At 59.9% G+C, this 22,211-nt stretch overlaps 4 protein-coding genes across 8 annotated transcripts; 2 read left to right on the forward strand and 2 right to left on the reverse strand.

Moving 5' to 3' along the window:
• Positions 1–9: 9 nt before the first annotated feature.
• Positions 10–1,816, reverse strand: CDCA3 (cell division cycle associated 3). Its single transcript, XM_040979023.1, has 6 exons — positions 1,776–1,816; positions 1,426–1,604; positions 1,097–1,226; positions 643–930; positions 430–533; positions 10–345 (listed from the first exon to the last, which is right to left on the reverse strand). The coding sequence occupies exons 2-6, from the start codon at positions 1,543–1,545 to the stop codon at positions 181–183; spliced, it is 807 nt and encodes a 268-aa protein (XP_040834957.1). The 5' UTR covers positions 1,546–1,604; positions 1,776–1,816; the 3' UTR covers positions 10–180.
• Positions 1,817–2,620: 804 nt separating this feature from the next.
• Positions 2,621–15,064, forward strand: USP5 (ubiquitin specific peptidase 5). Of its 5 annotated transcripts, none has more exons than XM_040978812.1 (20): positions 2,621–2,773; positions 6,317–6,442; positions 6,622–6,688; positions 6,819–6,952; positions 7,092–7,237; positions 7,445–7,629; positions 8,389–8,483; positions 8,880–9,073; positions 9,696–9,767; positions 10,058–10,145; positions 10,251–10,376; positions 10,750–10,903; positions 11,046–11,220; positions 11,656–11,744; positions 12,279–12,470; positions 12,925–13,068; positions 13,146–13,291; positions 13,467–13,620; positions 13,845–13,929; positions 14,382–15,063. In XM_040978812.1, exons 1-20 carry the CDS (start codon positions 2,663–2,665, stop codon positions 14,473–14,475), a joined length of 2,577 nt encoding a protein of 858 aa, XP_040834746.1. In that variant the 5' UTR covers positions 2,621–2,662; the 3' UTR covers positions 14,476–15,063. The 5 variants fall into 5 exon arrangements, with proteins under 5 accessions (XP_040834746.1, XP_040834748.1, XP_040834749.1 ...); XM_040978814.1 differs by having other exon boundaries at positions 12,279–12,401; positions 14,382–15,062; XM_040978815.1 differs by lacking the exon at positions 9,696–9,767 and having other exon boundaries at positions 14,382–15,064.
• Positions 15,065–15,718: 654 nt separating this feature from the next.
• TPI1 (triosephosphate isomerase 1) lies at positions 15,719–18,797 on the forward strand. Its single transcript, XM_040978818.1, has 7 exons — positions 15,719–15,944; positions 17,138–17,261; positions 17,361–17,445; positions 17,522–17,654; positions 17,888–17,973; positions 18,137–18,224; positions 18,312–18,797. Exons 1-7 carry the CDS (start codon positions 15,719–15,721, stop codon positions 18,428–18,430), a joined length of 861 nt encoding a protein of 286 aa, XP_040834752.1. The 3' UTR covers positions 18,431–18,797.
• Positions 18,798–18,899: 102 nt separating this feature from the next.
• Positions 18,900–20,409, reverse strand: SPSB2 (splA/ryanodine receptor domain and SOCS box containing 2). Its single transcript, XM_040978819.1, has 2 exons — positions 19,694–20,409; positions 18,900–19,205 (listed from the first exon to the last, which is right to left on the reverse strand). Exons 1-2 carry the CDS (start codon positions 20,340–20,342, stop codon positions 19,078–19,080), a joined length of 777 nt encoding a protein of 258 aa, XP_040834753.1. The 5' UTR covers positions 20,343–20,409; the 3' UTR covers positions 18,900–19,077.
• Positions 20,410–22,211: the final 1,802 nt, after the last annotated feature.

The raw sequence follows: 22,211 nt of genomic DNA on the forward strand, positions 1-22,211 counted from the left end.
TTTCCTTTAATACACAAGAAACAATTGCTTCTCAGCCCCTTGGCTAAGATCAAATATAATGTACAAGAAACATGTGAGACACTGAGAAAGCCCAGAGTGGACCCCAGGAGGCATCTCGGGGAACAGAGGGAGATGGGGGACAGACACGGATGTCCCTGGGCGGACCCAGGGCTGGCTCCATCACAGGGCCTGGTTCTCTACCAACGGAAAGTGCTGGTTTTCCTTGTCATGCTCCTGGCCTTGCTCCCACACGCGCCCTCTGGTTTTCAGAAGCCGTCCGGTCCCAAGCAGGGTTCCTTCCTTCAGTTCTCGAACATTCTCAGTGAGCGGGGAAGGCCGCTTCCCCTGCAGAAGACAGTACACAAGTGGCCAGCAGCTTGGCGGGAGAGTTACCGGTCCAGCCGTGGCTTCCACCTGCTCTCCCCTTACCTGCCGGGGTGTCAGTGTGCCCGGGGAGTTGTCATCCTGCAGGATGGTGAGGGGGGACCTCCCTAGCACCTTGCCATTCGGTTTCCGTCTGTTGAGCTTGGAATCTAGGACAGGAAAGGCGGTACCACGAGGACTCAGCATCACGGATTCTAGTCTATTCCAGCGATGCCCTCCCCAGTGCATGACCCCCGGGAGGGTCACCCTCTGGTTTACCATGAGAGTCTGCCCCTGCAGGCCTTGGTGTCTCGGGGTCTCTCGAGAGCTTTTCTGTGCTCCTGCTGGCCCCAGCGGGCTCTCTGGGTGGTCTTGCTTCCTCCATGGGGAGCCCCTGTGGGGCAGTCCACCTCTGATCCTCGAGGCATGACTGCTCACCAGGAGGCGAGTCTGAGTCCACTGAGGAGGGCGCCTCCGGGGCTACAGCTGGCCCTGGGCACAGGGTGGCTCCAGAGGCTTCGTTGTCAAACACATCACTCAGCTGTTTGACCAGGAGGTCTGGAAGGTCTACAGGAGGAAAGCCAAGTGAGCAGGGACATCATTCAGCGAGCCGGGGTAGGGGGCGACACTCAGGGGGTGAGGGAGTGGGCAGGGGAGCCCAGCTTTGCTGAGGTCCCCCGCAGAGTCAGGGGTCACAGAACGCCTCAGCCACTCCTGCGGGCCCCACGCTCACCTCCACTGCTGGTCTTCATGGGGGTTCGCGAGATGCCAAGCGTGGGTGAGCGGGGATCTGCATCCTGGGCCTGCGTGGCGCTCCCCAGCTGTTCTCTTGCGGGCAGGCTAGGCTGGGGAGAACTCTCCACCTGCCAGGACAATGGGGTTAGGGGCTTGACTCTTCTGACTCCTTCCCAAGTTCCAACCAGGATTGCCAAGACCCTGAGACTTGGTCCACCCCCATGCAGGTTGAGAATGCAGAAAAATAAGGGCCTCAGGGTCAGGGGTGGGGAACCTCTCCGAGAGGCCCGGGGACTCGCAGGGTCCTCCCCTCTGCCCCCGCCGTACCTGGATGGGAGTGCGCTGGATACCGGCGCTGGGTGAACGGGGGTCAGCCACGCGCGCCAGGTGCTTGTTGTGTGGTGGAGGCCGCGCTGGGGTGACCGGGACACTCTTGGCTGAGCCCATTTCAGCCGGGAAGAGTGGGGCTGGGGCAGGGCCCGGCCCGGGACAGGAGGAGGGGATGCCTGTGGGAAATAACTCGGGCCTCAGCTCCCACCGCGACCAAGGGCACGCCTCGGATCCCCGGCCCGCCCGAGCTCGCAGCGGGGGGGACCTCTGCGGTGCAACTGGCAGAGCAGCGGGTGATGCCAGGCAGGCTGGGCTCCATCGTTTATTCATTTATTTAAAACACTTACCGGGTTCCAATTTCGGGGTATACCAGTCCGGAGTTCAACTCCCCGAGCTCCGCGTTTCAAACCTCCCGCCACGCCCCCTGCTCTAAGCTTATTGGCTCAGCCGATGCAGGCTCCCATTGGCTAATTGCGTGAGACCCGCCTCCAGATGAAGACGCCATTGGTCTGCCAGGTTGCCTACCAAGGACGCGAAGGGCCAATGGACGGAGGCCTGGCTTGCCCGCCCCGCCCAGGGTGACGCCTCTTTGCTGAGGATATTTTTATTCTGAATCTGCCCGCCAGCCCCCCATCGCGGAGACGTGCCAATTTCAATAACCAGTTATTTTTTTTTGTTGAAAACAGAACTTTGAACTATTCACGCCCAAATCCAGCAAGGGACGGAGTTACGACGGCGTTCCTGAGGGCGAGAGAGACAGTGATCCTTATTGGTTGGCGGAGTTATCAATCACTCGGCCCTCATCCGCTCATTCTCACTGGGTAGCCCCTCTTTAGAAACAACAAAAAAAGACCTGCTCGTCTATTTTCCGACTGGAGAAGACCTAGGGAAGTGGGATCGAGAGCTTTAAGTAACTGTGAGCTCCTGGTCTTCTATAGAAAGCACGCAGAGACTGCGGAGTCGGCAAACCCCAGGGCTCCACCTGCGCCCCGCCCTAGAAGAGTGGGATTGGCTCTCCCGGCCGTCAATTGCAGCACGGGCGCTTTTCATTGGCCTTCAGTCAAGAGCAGGCTGGGGGCGGAGCGCTAGTATGCCCCGTCCAACCGCCCTGCTCGCGCCTCCTCCCTCTCGCGCATGCGCCCGAGGAGTAGCGCTGATTGGCCAGGGGCGAGCAGGGGGCGGGGCCCGGGGAGTGGTGGGAGCCGCTGTGTGTGGACGAGCTGCTGCCGGTGTCATGGCGGAGCTGAGTGAGGAGGCGCTGCTGTCAGTATTACCGACGATCCGGGTCCCAAAGGCTGGAGACCGGGTCCACAAAGACGAGTGCGCTTTCTCCTTCGACACGCCGGTAAGCCCATTCCCCACGCCCGCAGCGAGCACGACTTCCTTCCATCTCCCTGGTCATTCTGCCGGGGCCTGCAAGGCTTGGGCGACCGCCTCCATGTGGTGCATCATGGTACTTGTAGTTTCCCACGATCCTCTGTGTCGTTATCTTCCATCGGGCGAGGCTTGTAGTGCGACTACTATTCCCGGAAACCGTCGCACTCGCCGGGCCTGCCGTCTTGTTCCCGGAGCACTGTGGGCCTTGTAGTCTCTCACCGCTGTCGTTCCCTTTCTAAGTCAGGGACTCAGCCGGACGGTCGGACTACATCCCCCAGGGGCACGCCTGCCAAAGCTGGGAGTCGGCCTCGCCCGCCGCGCGCTGCTCTCCGGGTTTTGTAGTCTCGTATAGGAGGAATGGGGGGCGACTCCCCACTGTTCTGTGTCGGGCTTGGGGTCGGCGGTGCGTGAGGACTGCAGTTCTCTGGGGGCTATATCCTCTGGAAATGGGCTATGAAGAAGACTGATTCTGGGAAAGTCCGAGTTAGGGAGCCTGCACCCGTGGTTCACGTGGACAGGGGGCGGAGAGGGAGGTTGGTGGGGGTAGAGAGGCGAGGAAAGCTCTCGTCGTTTCTCCTTGGACGTGAACCATGGCCGCAGCCCCGTTCCTGCTCCCCTCCCCGACCCCCACGCGGAGAGCATTCCTTTGAAGTATTCCTGGAGGAGATGGTTTCTTGGAGGATGCCGAGGTCCCGCTGCCATCCACTCCCACTTGACTAGGTAGACAAAGCTGCCACCCGCACCGCACTCCGCCTTTTGTGGTTCCCACCTGGTACCTCCCTCCTTGGAGTTCTGCGTTCCTATGTCATCCTGGCAGGACAGACCAATCTCTGTGGTCTGAACGGAGAGGGCCAGCCGCCTGCTCAGGATCCGCCCCTGGAGCTCTAGCGGGCCCTGCCCAGGGTGCTTAGCCCAGACCAGCCCATGGCCTGAAAACTGCAAGTCAGAATGGAAAGACTTGGCGTATGGTATCCCAATGCTGAGTGTCCTGGCAGGCCCCGCTTTGGGACCTGTGACTTCTGGTTTGCCGGACTTTAATCCCAGCCCCAGACTGTGTGGTGCCTTTCGGAGATCTGGTTTTGGCAGAGGTAAAAGAGGACTGCCCGGGCACAGCCCTGGGGGCCCAAGCTCCACCTGGAATCGGCATCTTTTATTTACAGGAAAAAACAGTACAGGAGAGCCAGGTTCTTCTCACAAGTCTGAGGGTCTCTGCTTACACATTTTTTTTTTTTCTCTCTCTCTCTTTAAAGACTTACTTACTTATTGGAAAGTCAGAGTTAGGAGAGAGAGAGAAGGATCTTCCATCCACTGATTCACTCCCTGGGTAGCTGCAGCAGCTGGGTCTAGAGCCAAGGGGCCAGAGCTTCTGCCAGGTCTGTCACACAGGTGCAGTTGAACCTTCCTCCGCTGCTTCCCCAGGAGCATCGGCAGGGAGCTGGGTGGGAAGTGAAGCAGCCGGGACTCGAATCAGCGCTCTTAATGGGAGGCTGGCGTTGCAGCCACAGTCCAGTCCTCTCTATACTTTCATTCACTCCCTTCCCTGTCTCTCCTTAGGAACGACTTTGAATAACGCAGAAGGGCTTTTGTAATTTCCTGACAATTCTCTTTCATTCCCATGTGGCCCTGTTGCCTTTGCTAACCACCTTCAGGTGCACTTGATTCCCAGTTGGGCTCCGAGTGGAGCTGCGCCAACCTCGTCGTGAACAACGCTCCGTTTGTGGAGGAGCACTGCTGTCCGTGCTTGCCTAGGACTGAGCCAGGGCCTGCCCTGTTTTCCACACTGCAGCAGAGGAGTGTCTAAGGCCAATGAGGTTTTTTTGTTCTGGAAAGAGGACGCCTTCAAAGCCCTAGTCCCGTTTCCTCCCTCCCTCCGCAGCACCAGCACCGCCTCATCTGATACGCTCAGCTCTGACGCAGAGTGGCCACCAACTGGCCCTGCTCTGCTTGCACTAGGTGTCCCAGCTGTCTCAACAGGTGTTGCTAGATTGTTCTAAGAAAGGGAGATTGCAGGTTGACAGGACAGCAAGTGAAGAGAAGGTGATGGCTGGGAGCTGCAGGCTGCCCGCTGGCCTGGGTCCAGCTTTAGCTGGGAGTCGTAAGCAAGGCATTGTTCCCCTGCAGTAAAACTCACTCAGCAGGAGAGAAGGGAGCAGACTTGTGGTGTGGCCCCAGGTGGGCTACCTGGGAGAGGATAGTAAAGCAAGGGCCTGGGCTGGGAAGCCTTTGTGAATCCTGAAGATGAGGTGCGGTGTGTCTGAGATGCTGTGGGTTTGGATCCAGTGCCTGACTTGCAGCTCTTTCCTCTCCCAGAAGTGTCATCGCTGGCACCCACAGTCTGTAATTTGATCTGTTTACTTTTTTTTAAAGATTTATTTATTTTTACGGGAAAGGCAGATACATAGAGAGGAGGAGAGACAGAGAGGAAGATCTTCCATCCGATGATTCTCTGCCCAAGTGACTGCAATGGCCGGTGCTTCGCTGATCCGAAGCCAGGAGCCTGGAACTTCCTCCAGGTCTCCCACGCTGGTGCAGGGTCCCAAGGCTTTGGGCCATCCTCGAATGACTTCCCAGGCCACAAGCAGGGAGCTGGATGGGAAGTGGAGCTGCTGGGACATTAAGCGGCACCCATATGGGATGCTGGCGCAAGCAAAGCAAGGACTTTAGCCACTGGGCCACTATGCCGGGCCTGATACGTTTACTCTTGGCCAGGGAAGAAGAGAAGGGGGTTTTGCTGAGATTGATTGGAAGATAGGAAATGCTGAGAAAAGAGCAAGGGAGAAGGTCAATGGTTGTTGCTGGGGGTCGCTCAGCGCCAGGGTCCTTTTGGCTGTTGTCAGAGCCAAAGAAGGAAATGGTGTGTGCCTAGTTCTGTAAGGCAAGAGGTGGACATTTGGTGCAGTGGTTAAGATGTCATTCTGAGGACTGACATGAGGTACAGCAGATAAAGCTGCCATCTGCGACACCAGTGTCCTAAATGGGCGCCCATTCCAATTCTGGCTGTTCCATGTCTGATCCAGCACCCTGCTGGTGGCCTGGGGAAGCAGCTTGGGCCCCTGAACCCATGTGAGAGACCTAGAAGAAACTTCTGGCTCCTGGACTTGGCCTGGTCCAGCCCTGGCCATTGCAGCTTTGGGAGTGGACCAGTGGATAAACAATCTGGCTTTCCTTGTTTCTGAAACGCTTTCATATAAATATTTTTGAGATGCCACTTGGGGTGCCTGCATTGCAGTCCCACCCAGCTCCACTTCCAGTTCATTTTCATGCCAGTGTGCGCCCTGAGAAGCAGCAGATGGTAGCTCAAGCACTGGGGTCCCAGGTACCTCGGGGGGAGACCCGGAGTGAGTTCCAGGCTCCTGATTTAGACCTGACCTGGTCTCAGCTGTTGATGAACCAGCAGATAGAAAGTCTGTCCACTGGTCGGCCTGTCTGCACTTCCTGTTTAAAATCAGTCAGTCGGTGAGAGGGTTCCCGAGAAGTGAGGACGTAAGTTCTTTGATTTCGTGTCTGGCAGGAGTCCGAGGGCGGCCTGTACATCTGCATGAACACGTTCCTGGGCTTCGGGAAGCAGTATGTGGAAAGACACTTCAATAAGACTGGCCAGAGGGTTTACCTGCACCTGCGGCGAACCCGGCGTCCGGTAGGGGTGGGGCTGGGGTGTGGGGCACAGGCCTTCCAGATATGTCCCCTGAGTGCCCACATGGGATCTCTGGGGGCTGCTCCACCGCCCATCTCTGCCTACTTGTGTCATTAAACGCGGCTTCCTTCTGTTCCACAACACCCCCACCCCCCCCATTCCCTCCGTGGTGCTCTTGGCAGAAAGAGGAGGACACTGCTTCGGGCACTGGAGACCCACCCCGCAAGAAGCCCACCCGACTGGCCATTGGTGAGCCCCACTGCACCTCTGTTCACCCCAAGGACTGATGGGCAGCCCCACCGCTGGAGGGGCCGGGCACTGTGCCACAGTGGAGGAACAACATGGCCTCCCCCCACTCATACTTGCACCTCTGCCCCAGGGATGGAAGGTGGCTTTGACCTCACCGAGGACAAGTTTGAGTATGACGAGGATGTGAAGATTGTCATTTTGCCAGATTACCTAGAGATTGCCCGGGATGGCTTGGGGGGCCTGCCTGACATCGTCAGAGACCGGGTACGAATGCCTTGTCCCCTGCCCAGGAGCCTAGGACAAGAGGGCTGCTGGTGTCTGACCAAGTGCTAACATCGCTGAAGACCAAGGGCAGAGGGGTGCGTGGGCAGGAGCTGAGTGGTGTGCGGGTCTGCTTCCCCAGGTGAGCAGTGCGGTGGAGGCCCTGCTGGCAGCCGACTCTGCCTCCCGCAAGCAGGAGGTGCAGGCCTGGGACGGGGAGGTCCGGCAGGTCTCCAAGCACGCCTTCAACCTCAAGCAGCTGGACAACCCTGCACGCATCCCCCCCTGGTAAGGGCCGGTCCTGCTCTGCCACAGACACAGCTCCCAGAACCGGGCTAAGGAGGCGGGACAGGGAGCAGGCCTGGGGGACATGAATGAAGCAAGTGTGGGAAGAGGAGAGGAGAGAAGTGGTCCCCCTTTGCTGGCATTCCCTTTCCCTCGTGCCCACCCCTGCCCCCTACACCCATTTTTACTGTTTGTCTCTCCCTGGGTTAGTGGCTGGAAATGCTCTAAGTGTGACATGAGAGAGAACCTGTGGCTGAACCTGACAGACGGCTCTATCCTCTGCGGCCGGCGCTACTTCGACGGCAGCGGGGGCAATAACCACGCCGTGGAGCACTACAGGGAGACAGGCTACCCACTAGCAGTCAAGCTGGGCACCATCACGCCTGATGGGGCTGGTACTCTCTACCCCCAGCCCTTACCCCAAGCCTCCCCCCCCACCTTGCACCATCATCATTATTATTATTGTTATTGTTATTATTTTAATTTCTTTATTTGAAAGGCCAAGTTAGAGATCTTCCAGCTGCTGGTTTACCCCACCAGATGCCCACAACAGCCAAGGCTTGGTCAGGCAGGATCCAGGAGCTCCACCTAGGTCACCCACATGGCCCAGTACTTGGGCCGTCACCTGCCATCTCCCAGGCACTGTGGCAGGAAGCTGCATCAGAAGGGCAAAGCAGACAGCACGTGACCTGGGGTGTGGTTTAACCTGCACTGTCACAATGGCTGTCATTTCCCCAACCTCCAAACACTTATTTCTGTCTGCTTATAAATCAGAGTGACAGTGGGTCGGATGGGGAGTCAGATTTGATACTAGACGTGAATAGTACTAAAACATATTTTCTTGAAGAAAAATGAGGATGCTGCGGTTAAATCTTTGGTTGTGCTTCCTGCCCGTGAATCCAGTCTCTGTGAAGGCCACTGTCATGATCTGTGTTGTGAGTCATCTCGGAACCCTCTTTTGGCCTTTGCCTCATCCTAGGGCCAAATCAGAATCACAGGCAGTTGCAGCCCTGCCCCCATTTCCCTCCAGCGTCCCCAACAGCCACTCCCGGAACAGCACATGACCTCAGGGGGCCCAGGAGGTGACCCTTACAGACTGCCCTGTCCCCTCCAAGGGCCAGGCCGGTGCTGAGCCTGCCTGCCTCCTGCCCTAGATGTGTACTCCTACGATGAGGACGACATGGTGCTGGACCCCAGCCTGCCTGAGCACCTGGCACACTTCGGCATCGACATGCTGAAGATGCAGAAGGTGAGGCCCCGCTTCCTTACTGTGCCCAAGTCCCAGTCCCCAGTCACGTGGGCTTCCACGTGAGTAAGGCAGCAGGCAGAGATGAGTGAGTGCCAGGCGTGACGAGCGCTAGGAGAGAAGGGAGGCCTGGCCTAACCCCGGGGAAGGTTCAACTGCCAACTTCAAGCTGGGAAAAGCACTACAGTCCTTCATCCACGTTGTGGCCTGCCGGCCCCCAGGCCTCTGTAGGCTGCTTAGGTTGGGGGGCGCCTCGGCCTCTCCCCTATTCCCCATGTATGCGTTCCCAAGCGCAGCTACAGCCATGTAGCATTGGGAATCTCTAAGGGGGGGATGAGTGTAGATAGAGAGCCCCGTGCTGAGCTGAGCATCCCGCCTGAAGCGCCACTTCCCACGCAGACAGACAAGACCATGACTGAACTGGAGATAGACATGAACCAGCGGATCGGCGAGTGGGAGGTGATCCAGGAGTCGGGGGTGCCACTGAAGCCGCTCTTCGGGCCCGGCTACACCGGCATCCGGAACCTGGGCAACAGCTGCTACCTCAACTCCGTGGTCCAGGTGCTCTTCAGCATCCCTGACTTCCAGAGGAAGTGAGTGCAGCCCGCGCCCCACTGCCAGCCTCTCTCGGACCCTGCCTACCATGGCCAGCTGCGCTGGAGGCACCCTTGTGTCTGATCTCAGTCTCAAGTCAGTTGTTCTGTGGCAATGGCGGGTGTGCCGTACGGGATCAGCTCACAGGCCTGCACAGCCATTACCCCAGACATACCCCACTGGCTGAGCAGCATACCAAGCCTTCTGCCCCGTGCCTTCCGACGGCCGCAGGCTAGCAGCTGCTGTCTATTCCAGGCCAGTGAGGTCAGGAGAGTGCCTAATATGGATGTGCAGTGCCCCCTGAGGGGAGGGAAGGGCCTGGGACTGGAAGGCGGGTCCTTAGCATTCCCAAAGCTGCCTGAGAGTTAGCTGGAATGTGAGAGCACAGAATGTGCCACGGGGTACATTGGGGTGTGAACTACTTACCCTTAATCCCAGGCCACCTCTGGGCTAGGGAGGAGGCAGGAAGGCTCGCCTCCAGGCCCTTGGCGCCTGACAGCAGGTGGCCTGAGAGTTGGCATTGTAGTAGCTGCATGTCCTGGGGCCAGCTGTTCAGTTAGATAATGACTCCCTTTCCTAGGCGCTCAGGCCAAAGCCCCTTCTGCTTCCCTTGCCTCTCAGGTATGTGGACAAGCTGGAGAAGATCTTCCAGAATGCCCCGACAGACCCCACCCAGGACTTCAGCACCCAGGTGTAAGGAGCCAGGTCCCATGTGCGCACTGAGCCCACACGCCTTCTTTCTCCTCTGTGCCCACCTGGCGTGGGCAGCTGTTCTACCACTGGCTGGTCACACACTTACGGGTGACAGAATGCCTTCTGGAGCCAGCATCTGTCTTGGGCTGGGATCCTGGGGGCCTGAGGTTTTCACACCCCAAAGCTTCATCTGTGGGCGGGGCGGAACGTGGAGGTGGAAGGAAAAGTCACAGGCAGATGCAGGGTTCCCTAGAGACTGAAGCTAAACCACCTTCTTGGCTGTGATGCAGGGCCAAGCTGGGCCACGGCCTCCTCTCGGGGGAGTATTCCAAGCCGACCCCAGAGTCAGGTGACGGGGAGCAGGCCCCAGAGCAAAAGGTGAGTCTGCGGCCCTGTCCCCCAACCAGGGCCAGGAATTGGGGGAAGAAAGGGTCCAGGGGCCACCTGGTGAGCCACAGCGGAGTCCCCACCCTGTCCGCCTAGGAGGTGCAGGATGGCATCGCCCCTCGGATGTTCAAGGCCCTCATTGGCAAGGGCCACCCCGAGTTCTCCACCAACCGGCAGCAGGATGCCCAGGAGTTCTTCCTTCACCTCATCAACATGGTGGAGGTATCGGCTGGGGAGGGTGCACACTGCATCTACCCGCAGACCCCTGCCTGTCCCTGCCCCAGCCCAGTGCCAGCCCTGCGAGCCAGTGGTCTGCACAGCCTGAGCGTTCCTGTGATGAGCATACGCACCTGGGGAGGGCAGTCAGCACGAGCTGGCGTCCCAACCCACAGCAGTGATAGAACACACGCTGTTTAGAAAGATAATAAAGTCCCATGGTGCGTGTGGTGGAGCAAGGACCAGGGAGAGCTGCTTCCCTTGCTTGCATCCCTGTACCCTCCCCTCCCCACCCACAACTCCCCAATGTACCTCTGGGGGGGCCCTCACACTCCACCCCTCAACTGCCAGGCCTCCCTACCCTGCCTCTTTCCCATAGAGGAATTGCCGGAGCTCTGAAAACCCCAATGAAGTGTTCCGCTTCTTGGTGGAGGAGAAGATCAAGTGCCTGGCCACAGAGAAGGTGAAGTACACGCAGCGTGTGGACTACATCATGCAGCTGCCCGTGCCCATGGATGCGGCCCTCAACAAAGGTGAGCAGGCTGCCATCCCGGAGAGGCCCCAGTGCACGGGCCCATGGGGTGGGGCCTGTGTATCACATGGCTTTGGGGGGGCCTGGGCCCCAGAGCTGGCAGAGTGGGGCGAGGAGGACCCAGCGGGCGATGTTCTTGGCAGAGGAGCTCATGGAGTATGAGGAGAAGAAGCGGCAGGCCGAGGAGGAGAAGCTGCCCCCGCCAGAGCTGGTCCGAGCCCAGGTGCCCTTCAGCTCCTGCCTGGAAGCCTATGGGGCGCCCGAGCAGGTGGACGACTTCTGGAGCACGGCGCTGCAGGCCAAGTCGGTGGCCATCAAGTGAGTGTACTGGCTCTGGGCCCCCAAGGGTCTGCAGGCTGTTGTCCTGCTGTGGGTAGATTTCAGCATAGGTAATCCGGCCCTGAGGGGCCTGGGACAGGCCTGGGCAAGTGACTCCTTGTGTCCATCTTACCCGACAGTCCCGTCTTTTTGTGTGTCTCCTGATGGTGCTAGGGTGGCCTCCGCACCTGCTGCCTGGCTAGTGGCGGGAGCAGGACACTTAGTGCAGCTGAGGCTGCTGTCCGCCTGGCTCCTGATACCCAGCATGGGGGCTGCCTGAGGGGGTCTTGGGCTCTGGGGTTTCCAGAGCTGATGCTTTCCTGGGGGAGGGAAGACTGTCTGGGGATCTGTCCTTAGAAGCAGAGCCACAAGGTTGGGGGTTCAGGAGAGGAGAGCTCCCGGGCCCCTCAGTTCCAGGACCTTTTCTCCTCTCAGGACCACACGGTTTGCCTCATTCCCCGACTACCTGGTTATCCAGATCAAGAAGTTCACCTTCGGCCTGGACTGGGTGCCCAAGAAGCTGGGTACGGCGTATGGCAGCTGGGCTGGGAGGGTGCATAGGCAAGAGAGGAGCCTGTGCTTAGCACACACAAACTCAACATGTCTCAACTGCTTCACCCAGGAGTAGATGGTACCTGAAGGTCCACCTGGGCCTTGCTTGAGGAGCCCTGACCAAAAACATCAGAAGGTGCCTTTGATTTTATAGTTAGGGTTCACAGCCAGCGCTGATGTTTGCGGTTTTAATTTTGAAATTGGCAGTGTTTTCAGATTGGCCATCTTGAAACAACTGGGCCTCCTTCTAGGTCTGGCAGGTCCTGGGCTATACCTTGAGAGCTGCTGGTTTCCCTTGAAAGCCAGGGCCCCTGAGCCAGAGCAGCTCATCCTGTGTCACAGCGGGGACAGCGCCTGGCCTGGCCCTGGCACCTGCTCGCTTCACACCCTTTGGGCAGATCGGTGTTACAGCCCAGGCTAGGGGCAGGGCCTGGACAGGCCTGCAGAACCTCCCGGCAGGCCCTAGGATGCCGCATGTGACCACTTCCCTGCTGTTCCACCTGCAGATGTGTCCATTGAGATGCCAGAGGAGCTGGACATCTCCCAGCTGCGGGGTACTGGGCTGCAGCCAGGAGAGGAGGAGCTGCCTGACATTGCCCCACCCCTGGTGACCCCAGATGAGCCCAAAGGTAGCCTTGGTTTCTATGGCAACGAAGACGAAGACTCCTTCTGCTCCCCTCACCTCTCCTCTCCGACATGTTAGTGATGCTTCCTGCCTGTCTCTCTCCTTGCTCGTGGGGGGCCTCTCTGCCTTGCTCCCCCGGCCCTGTCCTTTGTGTTTCTCCTCTCCTCCCTTTCAACTTCCCTCCGCCTGTGACACTGATTGGAGCACTCGTAGCTGCACCCACCGTGGGGCTAGGAGTTGCACCAGCTCCTTATTTCCCACCCAAAGGATCCCCTCAGTTGGGGTTGGGAGGCAGCTTGCTCCAGAGAAAGGACCATTCCTGAAGATGGCCAGAGGCTCCACAGCCTTTGGGGTCACAGACTGTGATGTTGTGTGGTCACTTTAGCCCTGGGATCTGTGGCAGTGCACAGAACAGTGCATGGGGTGGGTTACAGTGGGAAGGCAAGGGGGCTGGCCTGCGGGGAGCGGGCGAGGAAGAGCAGAGTGGCCATGGCAGACGGTGCACTGAGGCACAGTCCCCCCTGCAGCACCCATGCTCGATGAGTCGGTCATCATCCAGCTGGTGGAAATGGGCTTCCCCATGGATGCCTGCCGCAAGGCCGTCTACTACACGGGCAACAGTGGGGCTGAGGCTGCCATGAACTGGGTCATGTCGCATATGGACGATCCAGGTAGGCGGGCAGGAGTGGTAGGGTGGGCCAGGGCCTGCGTCTTCCACCCAGGCCCTTTAACCCATGCGCACCCACAGATTTTGCAAACCCCCTCATCCTGCCGGGCTCCAGCGGGCCTGGCTCAACCAGCGCAGCAGCTGAGCCCCCACCTGAGGACTGCGTGACCACCATCGTCTCCATGGGCTTCTCCCGGGACCAGGCCCTGAAAGCCCTGAGGGCCACGGTAGGATTGCCCCGGCTACAGAGGTGGGGCCTGAGGGTGGAGGGCTGACCAGGAACAGAACGGAGGCCTGGGTGGGCTCAGCTCCAGGCAGGGAGCCCTGCCTCTGGGGGCTCTACTGGCTGCGTGGCCTGGCCTGGAGCTTGCTAGAAGGAATAACAGCTCCCTCCTCTCCAAGAACAATAGCTTAGAGCGGGCTGTGGACTGGATCTTCAGCCACATTGACGACCTGGATGCAGAGGCCGCCATGGACATCTCCGAGGGCCGCTCAGCCGCCGACTCCATCTCTGAATCTGTGCCAGTGGGACCCAAAGTCCGGGACGGGCCCGGAAGTGAGTGTCCCCGGGAAGCAGGATGGGCCTGGTAGACTAGCCACTCGTTCCAGGGCAGCAGTGCCTTCCCACCAGTGTGACTGCTAAGGGTGGGTTCTAGAGGATGGCCTTGCGCCCTGGACCTGCCCCACCGTCCCTGAGTGCATGTGCTGCGTGTGAGCCCGTGTCTTGGCACCATCACTCAGGGAGCCCTCCCCTCTTCTCTACCCCCTTCTTTCCCCCAGAGTATCAGCTCTTTGCCTTCATTAGTCACATGGGCACCTCTACCATGTGTGGTCACTACGTCTGCCACATCAAGAAGGAGGGCAGGTGAGGGCTGGCGGCCTGACGTGGGGCTGAGGAAGGGCAGTGTTTGTCATGGGGACACAGGTTCCCCCTGGGAGTGTGGGAGCACTTCGTGGTCAGCAGGGACTGGCAGAGTGCTGCCAAGGCCTGAACCTGGCCACCAGGAAACAGCCATCCTGCCTTGCTTGTGTGTGGACTGGGCATTTTCATGCCTGCAGCTCCTTAGACCTTGGCCCTCCACAGAAAGTTCTCTGGCCCCAAGCCTCCTGGAATGGATGGGGGGTGGTGGCAAAGACCCAGGGACCTGAGGACTCCAGTTAGGGGCAGTGACCCTAGTGAGATGGGCCACTCCCTGAGACAGGGCGGCCTGCCAGCAGACTGGGCGCCTGGGGCTCACAATGCAGGGACCGAGTTGGAGAGATGTGGGTAGCTGCCCCATTGGTTCATCCCTTTATGTCCCTCCGGCTGTATTCCAGGTGGGTGATCTACAACGACCAGAAAGTGTGTGCCTCCGAGAAGCCGCCCAAGGACCTGGGCTACATCTATTTCTACCAGAGAGTGGCCAGCTAAGAGCCCGCCCTCGCCCCTTAGCCGAGGGTAGGGCACCAGCCCCTGGCCTGAGGGATGGACTGGAGACCCCCTGTCCTGCCCTGTCCCTTTTTCTGTTTGTCCCCAGCAGCAGGGAAGAAGCTGGAGGCTGAGGGTGGATGGCCAGGCCTACAGGAGGGGCACTCTGCAGGCAGGCTTCCAGTGGGGGCAGGCCGGGTACTGCCCGCCTGGCTGCCCGCAGCCTTCACTTCCCTGGCCCTTGGGGCCAGTCCTCTGCTTCTGTGTCATTCCGCCCCGCCCCTGCTGTGGAGTGGAGGGTCTCACGTGTGTGAGTGGGCGTGGATGTGGGTCTGGGTATAGCTTTGTGCACCCCCTGTTCCAGGGCAAGGGGGCCTGTGGCTCCCCTTGCCCTTTGTGTTTGTCCCCGGGTGGTTGGGCAAGGAGGGGTAGGAGGGACACGGAATATCTCACCCCTCCTCCTGCCCTCCTGCCTCAGCCCTCCATCCTGTCTCTTCCCTGTTCTCTGGAAAATGCCAAAACACACGATGTGAATAAAAGTACAGTGGCTGAATTGTGTCCCGGTCTGATCGCTTGGGGGGGAGGGGCTCCACTTTCCTGGGCAAGGCAGCTGGCAGGAAGCTGCCCCAGCCAGCACCTCGTCCTGCCACGCCCTCCAGCGGCAGCTCTCCCGCTTCTCGCCAGCCAGAACTCTTGAAAACATGGGGGGAGTGGAGTTGGGTCTCAGGGGAGCGATGGGGAATGGAGTGGGGTCTCATTGCCAGAGCACTAAGCCAAAAAAGAAGGGTACTCTGCAGTGTCCCCCAGGGTGAGCGTACCCTCAGCTTGGGCCTCAGCTCCTGATCGTGCTTGGCCGGCTGGGGCTCTGAGGAGGCAGGGCGGAGGGTTCCCGTAGCTCCGGAACCCCCTCCTACTTGCACGGTTCACACCAACGTGAGCAAAACAGCAGCGGCTCTGATGGAGGCCAGGGATCCCTTTCCCAGAGCCAGATGTGCGCACTCCGCGTTTTCCCAGCCCTTGTGGACGAAACAATCAACGCTGGGCCTTGGGGCCGAAGTCTTCAGTAGATTACGCTGCGCGCCTAGGGTCCCAGTTCCGCGCCTCCAGTGGTCAGGCAGCTGCTGTAGGGGCGACTCTGCAAGCCCCGGACGCGTTGCTAGGAGAAAGGAGAAACGTCAGAGCCCTGCGCCAGCGGGCGGCGGGAGGGAGGAAAGAGGGCGGACGGAGAGGCAGGGGCGGATCCATCATGGCTGGGTCGGGGCAAGGGGCGGAGTTTCACTTCTCCGCGCTCTATATAAGCCAGCAGGGGCCGCGAAAGACCGCGGCTAGTGACCTTCAGTGCCCAAAGCCTAACGCCATGGCGCCTTCCAGGAAGTTCTTCGTTGGGGGTAACTGGAAGATGAACGGGAGGAAGAAGAACCTGGGGGAGCTCATCACCACCCTGAACGCAGCCAAGGTGCCAGCCGACACCGGTGAGGCCTGGCATAAGGGCTCGGGCAGTTCGGCGTCCGCGTGGATCTGGGCACAAGGCTGGGGGGCGAGGGCGGTTAGGTGTCCAGGCCTTTGGCTCCCTCCTGTGCAGTGACCCTCCCCCGCAGCTGTGACGCCAGGGTCGTGTGGAGGGGGAAGAGAAATGGGGCATTTTACGGACATCACGGACCGTAGAGCCCCAAAGGACTTGTTGGTTCCCTGGGAGGAAGATGGCCCTTGATGGTGGACTGGGGCTGCACCGCCAGGCTGGGGGTGGGGGTGTGGGGGCTAGGAGCGGACCTGAGGCTAGGTGGGCGGAAGAGGAAAGCAGGTTGCAGCCCCCGCGCGGAGGTCGTGGTCGGGCTTGCTGGAGGGCCCCAGCCCCCTGCTCCTGGGCGCCGGCAGCGTGCGCCGCTGCACGTAGCCCGAGATTCCTCCCCGCCCCCCGCCAGGCCTCAGCCCTGGCGCTCCCATCCCTTCCCCTTTGCAGCCGGAGCCGCTTACACGGGAGGAACTGAGCAGGTTGCAAATGGGCTGAGGCATTTGGTAGTGAGGAGCTGGCTTGCGGCCTTCCCCGGCTTGCAAAGGGGAAATCTCAGTGAGCCCATCAGCTCCTCCACACCCAGGGGCATGGCCCAAACCGCCATCCTTGCTCTCCCTCCCGCCCCTTCCCTCGGGTCACACAACCACGGGTCGCATCCAAGAAACATCCTTTTCTTGTTTATTTTAACCACCCCCCCCCCCAAAAAAAAACCCCATAAGAAACCTGAGGAGTGGGGCCCTTTTCCTCATTTATTTTAAACCCCCCCTTCCCCTCCCCCCCAAAAAACCCAGAAGAAACCTGAGGAGTGGGGCCCTTCTCCTTTTGCTAAAAATCCTTTCCTTGCTGGAGAAAGTGGGGGTGGGCTCTTTTAGAAGAGAGGCAGGCCTGACCCCGGAGAATGCTGAGTCTGGGAGGTGCCCATTCCCAGAATAGCCCGAAGAAACCGGAGCCACGGCTGGTAAAAGAGCAGAGGGCAGGGTGAGGCCCTGGCCTGCGGGGGGCATGTGGACAGCTCGCAGGAGTTGGGTGCAGGCCTAGAGTGCCTGGGAAATGGACAAAGGTCATCACTGTGGGGGAGGGGGGTCAGAGAGCCCAGCCAAGACCCAGTGGAAGGCCCTCTTCCCTCTGACCCGCCCCCCACCCCGTGCCCAGAGGTGGTGTGCGCAGCCCCCACTGCCTACATTGACTTCGCCCGCCAGAAGCTGGATGCCAAGATTGCTGTGGCCGCCCAGAACTGCTACAAAGTGGCTAACGGGGCCTTCACCGGGGAAATTAGGTGAGGTGGCAGTGGAGAGGAGGGTGCTGGGGACAGCCGTGGGGGGGGGGTGTTCCCTGCTGAAGCTCTCGGGCTTTCCCCCTCCTGTGCGCCCATTAGCCCTGGCATGATCAAGGACTGCGGAGCCACGTGGGTGATCCTGGGCCACTCTGAGAGAAGGCATGTCTTCGGGGAGTCAGACGAGGTGAGTGCCCGCGGAGGAATGGCAGGGGAGGCCTGCTCCTGCCAGGCAGGCCTCACCAGGTGCTTGTCGTCCACAGCTGATTGGGCAGAAGGTGGCCCATGCCCTGGCAGAGGGGCTTGGGGTGATTGCCTGCATCGGCGAGAAGCTGGATGAGAGGGAAGCTGGCATCACTGAGAAGGTCGTTTTTGAGCAGACCAAGGTCATCGCAGGTACGTCTGGAGAGCCCAGCGAGGGGGCCCGGCAACACCGGGGGTGGAGTGAGGCGCTCGATCCCCAGGCAGTGCTCGGGAAGGCGAAAGAGGACAAGGAACCTTCGCCAGGTCCTCCCACGGAGGTCTAGGTGCAGCCTGAGCCTCTGGCAGGAGCAGTACGCCTCATCACTCTTGGCTATCTCCTTCCCGTCCACCCTGCCCTGTATCTATCTCTGCTCTCTGGCCTGCAGATAATGTGAAGGACTGGAGCAAAGTCGTCCTGGCCTACGAGCCCGTGTGGGCCATCGGAACCGGCAAGACGGCAACGCCCCAACAGGTAATTCCGCCCTGTTGGCGACACCTACTGGCAGGTCAAGGGAGGCTGCCTGGTCCCAGGGCCCTGACCTGGAAAGCACACCTAACAGTGCTGAACTTTTTTCCCTTGGGGTAAGGGGCATTGAGAGTGGGCGGGTGTTGCTCAACCTGGTTTCCCATGCCAGGCCCAGGAAGTACATGAGAAGCTCCGAGGATGGCTCAAATCCAACGTGTCAGATGCAGTAGCCCAGAGCACCCGCATCATTTATGGAGGTGAGTGGGACCAGTTCAGGCCTTGAGTGGGGAGGGCTCAGAGCCTGCTGGGTGCCAGCCTCATTGTCCACATGCCCCCCCTCCCAGGGTCTGTGACTGGAGCAACCTGCAAGGAGCTGGCCAGCCAGGCAGATGTGGACGGCTTCCTTGTGGGAGGCGCCTCCCTCAAGCCCGAGTTCGTGGATATCATCAATGCCAAGCAATAGGCCCAGCCACTATCCCTTGCCCGCGCTGCCAAGCCAACACCTACTAGGACAGCCCAGAAGAAGCCCAGCCATGGCCCCTCCTCTGCACGCGCTTCCAGTGGTGTCCCAATCTTGCCCTTCCCTCGCCATTCCCATCTCCCCTTCGTCGTGGTCGGGACCAGGCCAAATACTTGTCCACTTACTGTAATGGTTAGAACTCAACATGTCACCCAGCTGGTTCCTCCTCAGTTGAGGAGGGGGCACTTGCTCCTTGATCCCCAGGAGCCCCAGCGAGGGCAGGATGCCACCTCCCCCATGGTGCCGACCGCCTGTGCGTGTTGTGAGCCACCCGGCTTGTGGGTGAGGGAAATAAAACAGCCAGCAGAGAGCCTGGTGGCCTCTCACTGTGCTTGCTCACACAACCGCTCTCCTTGCTGAAGCAGCTATGGGGCTTTATCCCTTTGCGAAAAAGATCACGCACAGGTTTGTGTAACAACACAGTCTGTACTTCCTTTACTTGAGGTGCCTTGCCCACCAGGCCTGACTGCTGGCTTAGCAGAGGGGTCCTGCCTCACCTCCCCCAGCCACAGCAGCTGTAGGCCCCTCCCCTCAGTCCTGGGGTGTTGAGGTGGTGCCCAGACTCCTTCAGCCTGTGTAGTCTTGGAGGGTCACTGGTAGAGCAGGTAGCGCTTCATGGCTGGGGGCAAGGGCAGAGCGGCTACCTGGCCCAGCCGTGCATGCCCCAGGGTGTGGCGCACACGCCGGCGGCTCAGGTGCAACAGGGAATGTGGCTCGGCTAGGGGAGAGAGGGAAGGGAGGGTAAGTGGAGTAGGGGTGCAGCTGGCAGCCAGACCCTCCCAACTACAGGGACCATTGAGGCTTCCCCACCTCCACCTGCCTGCCCCACCCTGGCTACTGGGGTGGGGACCTACATCCCCCATCGCAGGTGGGAGAGACTCCCAGTTAAACTGGTAAGGAAGAAAGGGAGGCAGACACAGCCACACACATCCCTAGTTCCCATGTGGCAGAGAGGCCACAGCCCAAGGAATAAGCTCCACCCTGGGTGCCTGGTAACCGTCATCCTCTGGGACCAGCACACCCAGTAACCCTTTGCACCCTAGGGGCGTCTACTACTTACTGGCTAGAGGCCTACAGTAAGGTGCCATTCCGAGCCTAGGCTACAGCCGTTCACAGACCCGACCACCTTCAGCTGCTCCCTGGCAGGTCCCCAAACCACCCCACCACCAAGTAACAGCCTGCAGCCCCACCTGCCCCAGGCCTCACCTCTCCTTTCGCCCAGGTAGCGGATGCGGACCTGGCACTGTCCCCAGACAGCGCTTACTGCCGGGTACAGGGTCCTGCCCTTCAGACCATGGAAGGCTGGCCCCAGGTAGGTTCCCCCGATAGCGTAGCCCAGCGTCCCCTCCTCCATGTCCAGCACCACCAGGAGCCTCTCGGGCACCTCCAGCTGCTCCCCCTGGGGTCCGGCGGGGTACTGGGGGGCCCCGGGCCCCTTGCTCTGATGGTACAACTTTCCCCGCCCCAGGTCCCAGCCCCACGACTCGCTGTTGCTGCCCAGCAGCGCCGCGTAGTGGTCAGCCTGCAGAGGGGCCCGGGCCGTGGCTACGCCCACCACGGCGTGGGTGCCCCTCTGCTCGCGGGGCCAGCTGATCTCCCAGGCGTGCAGGCCCCGCGAGTAGCCCCTCTTCCCCCGGGCCCCGTCGGTGCTCTGGGCTACCGGCCGCCGCTCAAAGCACAAGCCCCCTTCCTTGACCACGATGTTCTCCGAGCAGTCCTCGGGGTTCCAGCCATGGCGCCGCTGGGCCCCCAGGTCAGGAGGTGGAGCCGCCAGCAGCTCCTCCAGGCCGTCGGGGTACGGGGCCTGCGGGGCGGGCGTGCTGCTGCTGCCCCCGGCCAGGGCCGTCTGGCCCATGGAGGTGAGGAACGGGGCACCTCCTCAGGGTCGTGCAAGCTGGGAGGAGGCAGGCTCCTCTCTTTGGAAAGTTGAACTCCACTTCGGGACTGACCTGGAAAGGGAGTTGGCGGAAAAGGCAAGTGTGAAGCACGGAATAATGGAGGGTGGGTGCGCCCTCTGCCAGGCACCCCATCCTCTGCCCGCCAGCTCCCCGCTGTCCCGAAGCTTCTTGGTCCGTCCCCCTGCCTTCACCACCTCCAGGCCCGGGTCACCCCCTTCCAGCCTCATCCCGGAGCCGCCCCCCGCTTAAGTCCGTCGAACCCCCACACTGCCTCGGAACCTCTCGCCTTCGCAGCCCTTGGGGTGGCCGACTCTCAGGAAGCGCCCTGGCAGAGGGGAGCCGGGGTGGCCGGCCGCTTCCGCCTCCAGCCCCGCCCCCAGCCAGGCCCCGCCCCTCGCTCCTCCCCCACCGCCCCAGGATAGTTAACCCTCTGGTCCCCGCCCGGCCCAGCCGGCCGAGCCCCGAGCTTCCCAGAACCCCGCTGCACCGGCACCACCTGCCGGTGAACTCTCTTCCTCCCGGGGGGCGCCTTGTGAAGGGTTTAGGGGACCACCCCGAGGCCCTGCCCCACTCGCAGCCCCAGCTCTGAATTAGTCCTGTGATGGCATTACGGGAGTTCGGCATCTTTGAGGCCCGCTGAGAAGAAGGGGGCGTGATGCGACTTCTCACTTCTCTCTCTCTGTCGCGGTGTCCGACAGGTCTGGCTATCCCTAGTTCAGGGGTCTCCTCTCGGTTTTGGCCTCAGTTTCCCCACTCCCGGCTGCGGGTGATGCCCATTTGGCAGATTGGCCCGCGTGGCTCCTCCTGGGCAGCAGCGGGAGCGTTGATGTGCCTCTGAGGTTGTGGGGCCGCCGAAATTCTGGAGAGGCACCATAGTGCAGAGCCACGTGGCTCAGGTGCCATAGGCAAGGGACAAACACAGGGAGCCATTGCCGTCTCTGACCCTGGCTGAGTAGGGACAGTGAAGTGACACGCCAAACCATGCATCCAGGCGGCCTGGACACCAGTTGTTGCCACAGGATTTTGAGCTGCTCAAACATTTGCTGATAATAGTTTTATAATGTTACAACTAATTCTGACTACACTTTTTTTTTTTTCAAATCAAGATGTGACATATAAAATATGCTACACTTGCTTAGTAAATCTTTTCTAGGTATACATCTGTATATCCACCACCTCCACCAAAAAGATCAAGAACTTTCCAGCATCCCAACAGGCTCCTGCTTGTTCAAGATTTATTTTATTTTTATTGGAAAGGCAGATATACAGAAAGGAGGAGAGAGAGAGAAATATCTTCAGTCCTATGATTCACTCCCCGAGTGCAACGGCCGGTGCTGCTCTGAAGCCAGGAGCCAGGAGCTCTTCCAGGTCTCCCACGCGGGTGCAGGATCCTAAGGCTTTGGGCCGTCCTCAACTGCTTTTCCCATGCCAGAAGCAGGGAGCTGCTGGATGGGAAGTGGAGCTGCTGGGACATTAAGCGGCACCCATATGGGATCTTGGCACGTTCAAGGCGAGGACTTTAGTTAGTAGGCCACGGCGCCGGGCCTGAGACTATTGCTTCCAATTTTTTTTCCTTCCTATATGTGAGGGAGGGGAGAGGGCCACTCCCAACATGAACTGCATCAGTATCTGTGTCATCCCAGGGTCCCTACTACAGAACACGTTCTGAGAGTACTGCTTAAGTGGTTTTGATAGTTCTGAGATGTTGATTTTCTTCCTCCAAGGGTGAGGAAATCCTTCCAAGGTCCATTGGCTGACATAGTCCACCTTAGAGTCATACCTCACCCAGACACTCGCCGTCAAAGTTTGATTGAGTTGTCCATTTT

The sequence above is a fragment of the Ochotona curzoniae genome, unplaced genomic scaffold, assembly GCF_017591425.1.
Source record: "Ochotona curzoniae isolate NIBS_2020 unplaced genomic scaffold, NIBS_Ocur_1.0 contig_2927, whole genome shotgun sequence".
In the NCBI taxonomy this organism is placed as follows: Eukaryota; Metazoa; Chordata; class Mammalia; order Lagomorpha; family Ochotonidae; genus Ochotona; species Ochotona curzoniae.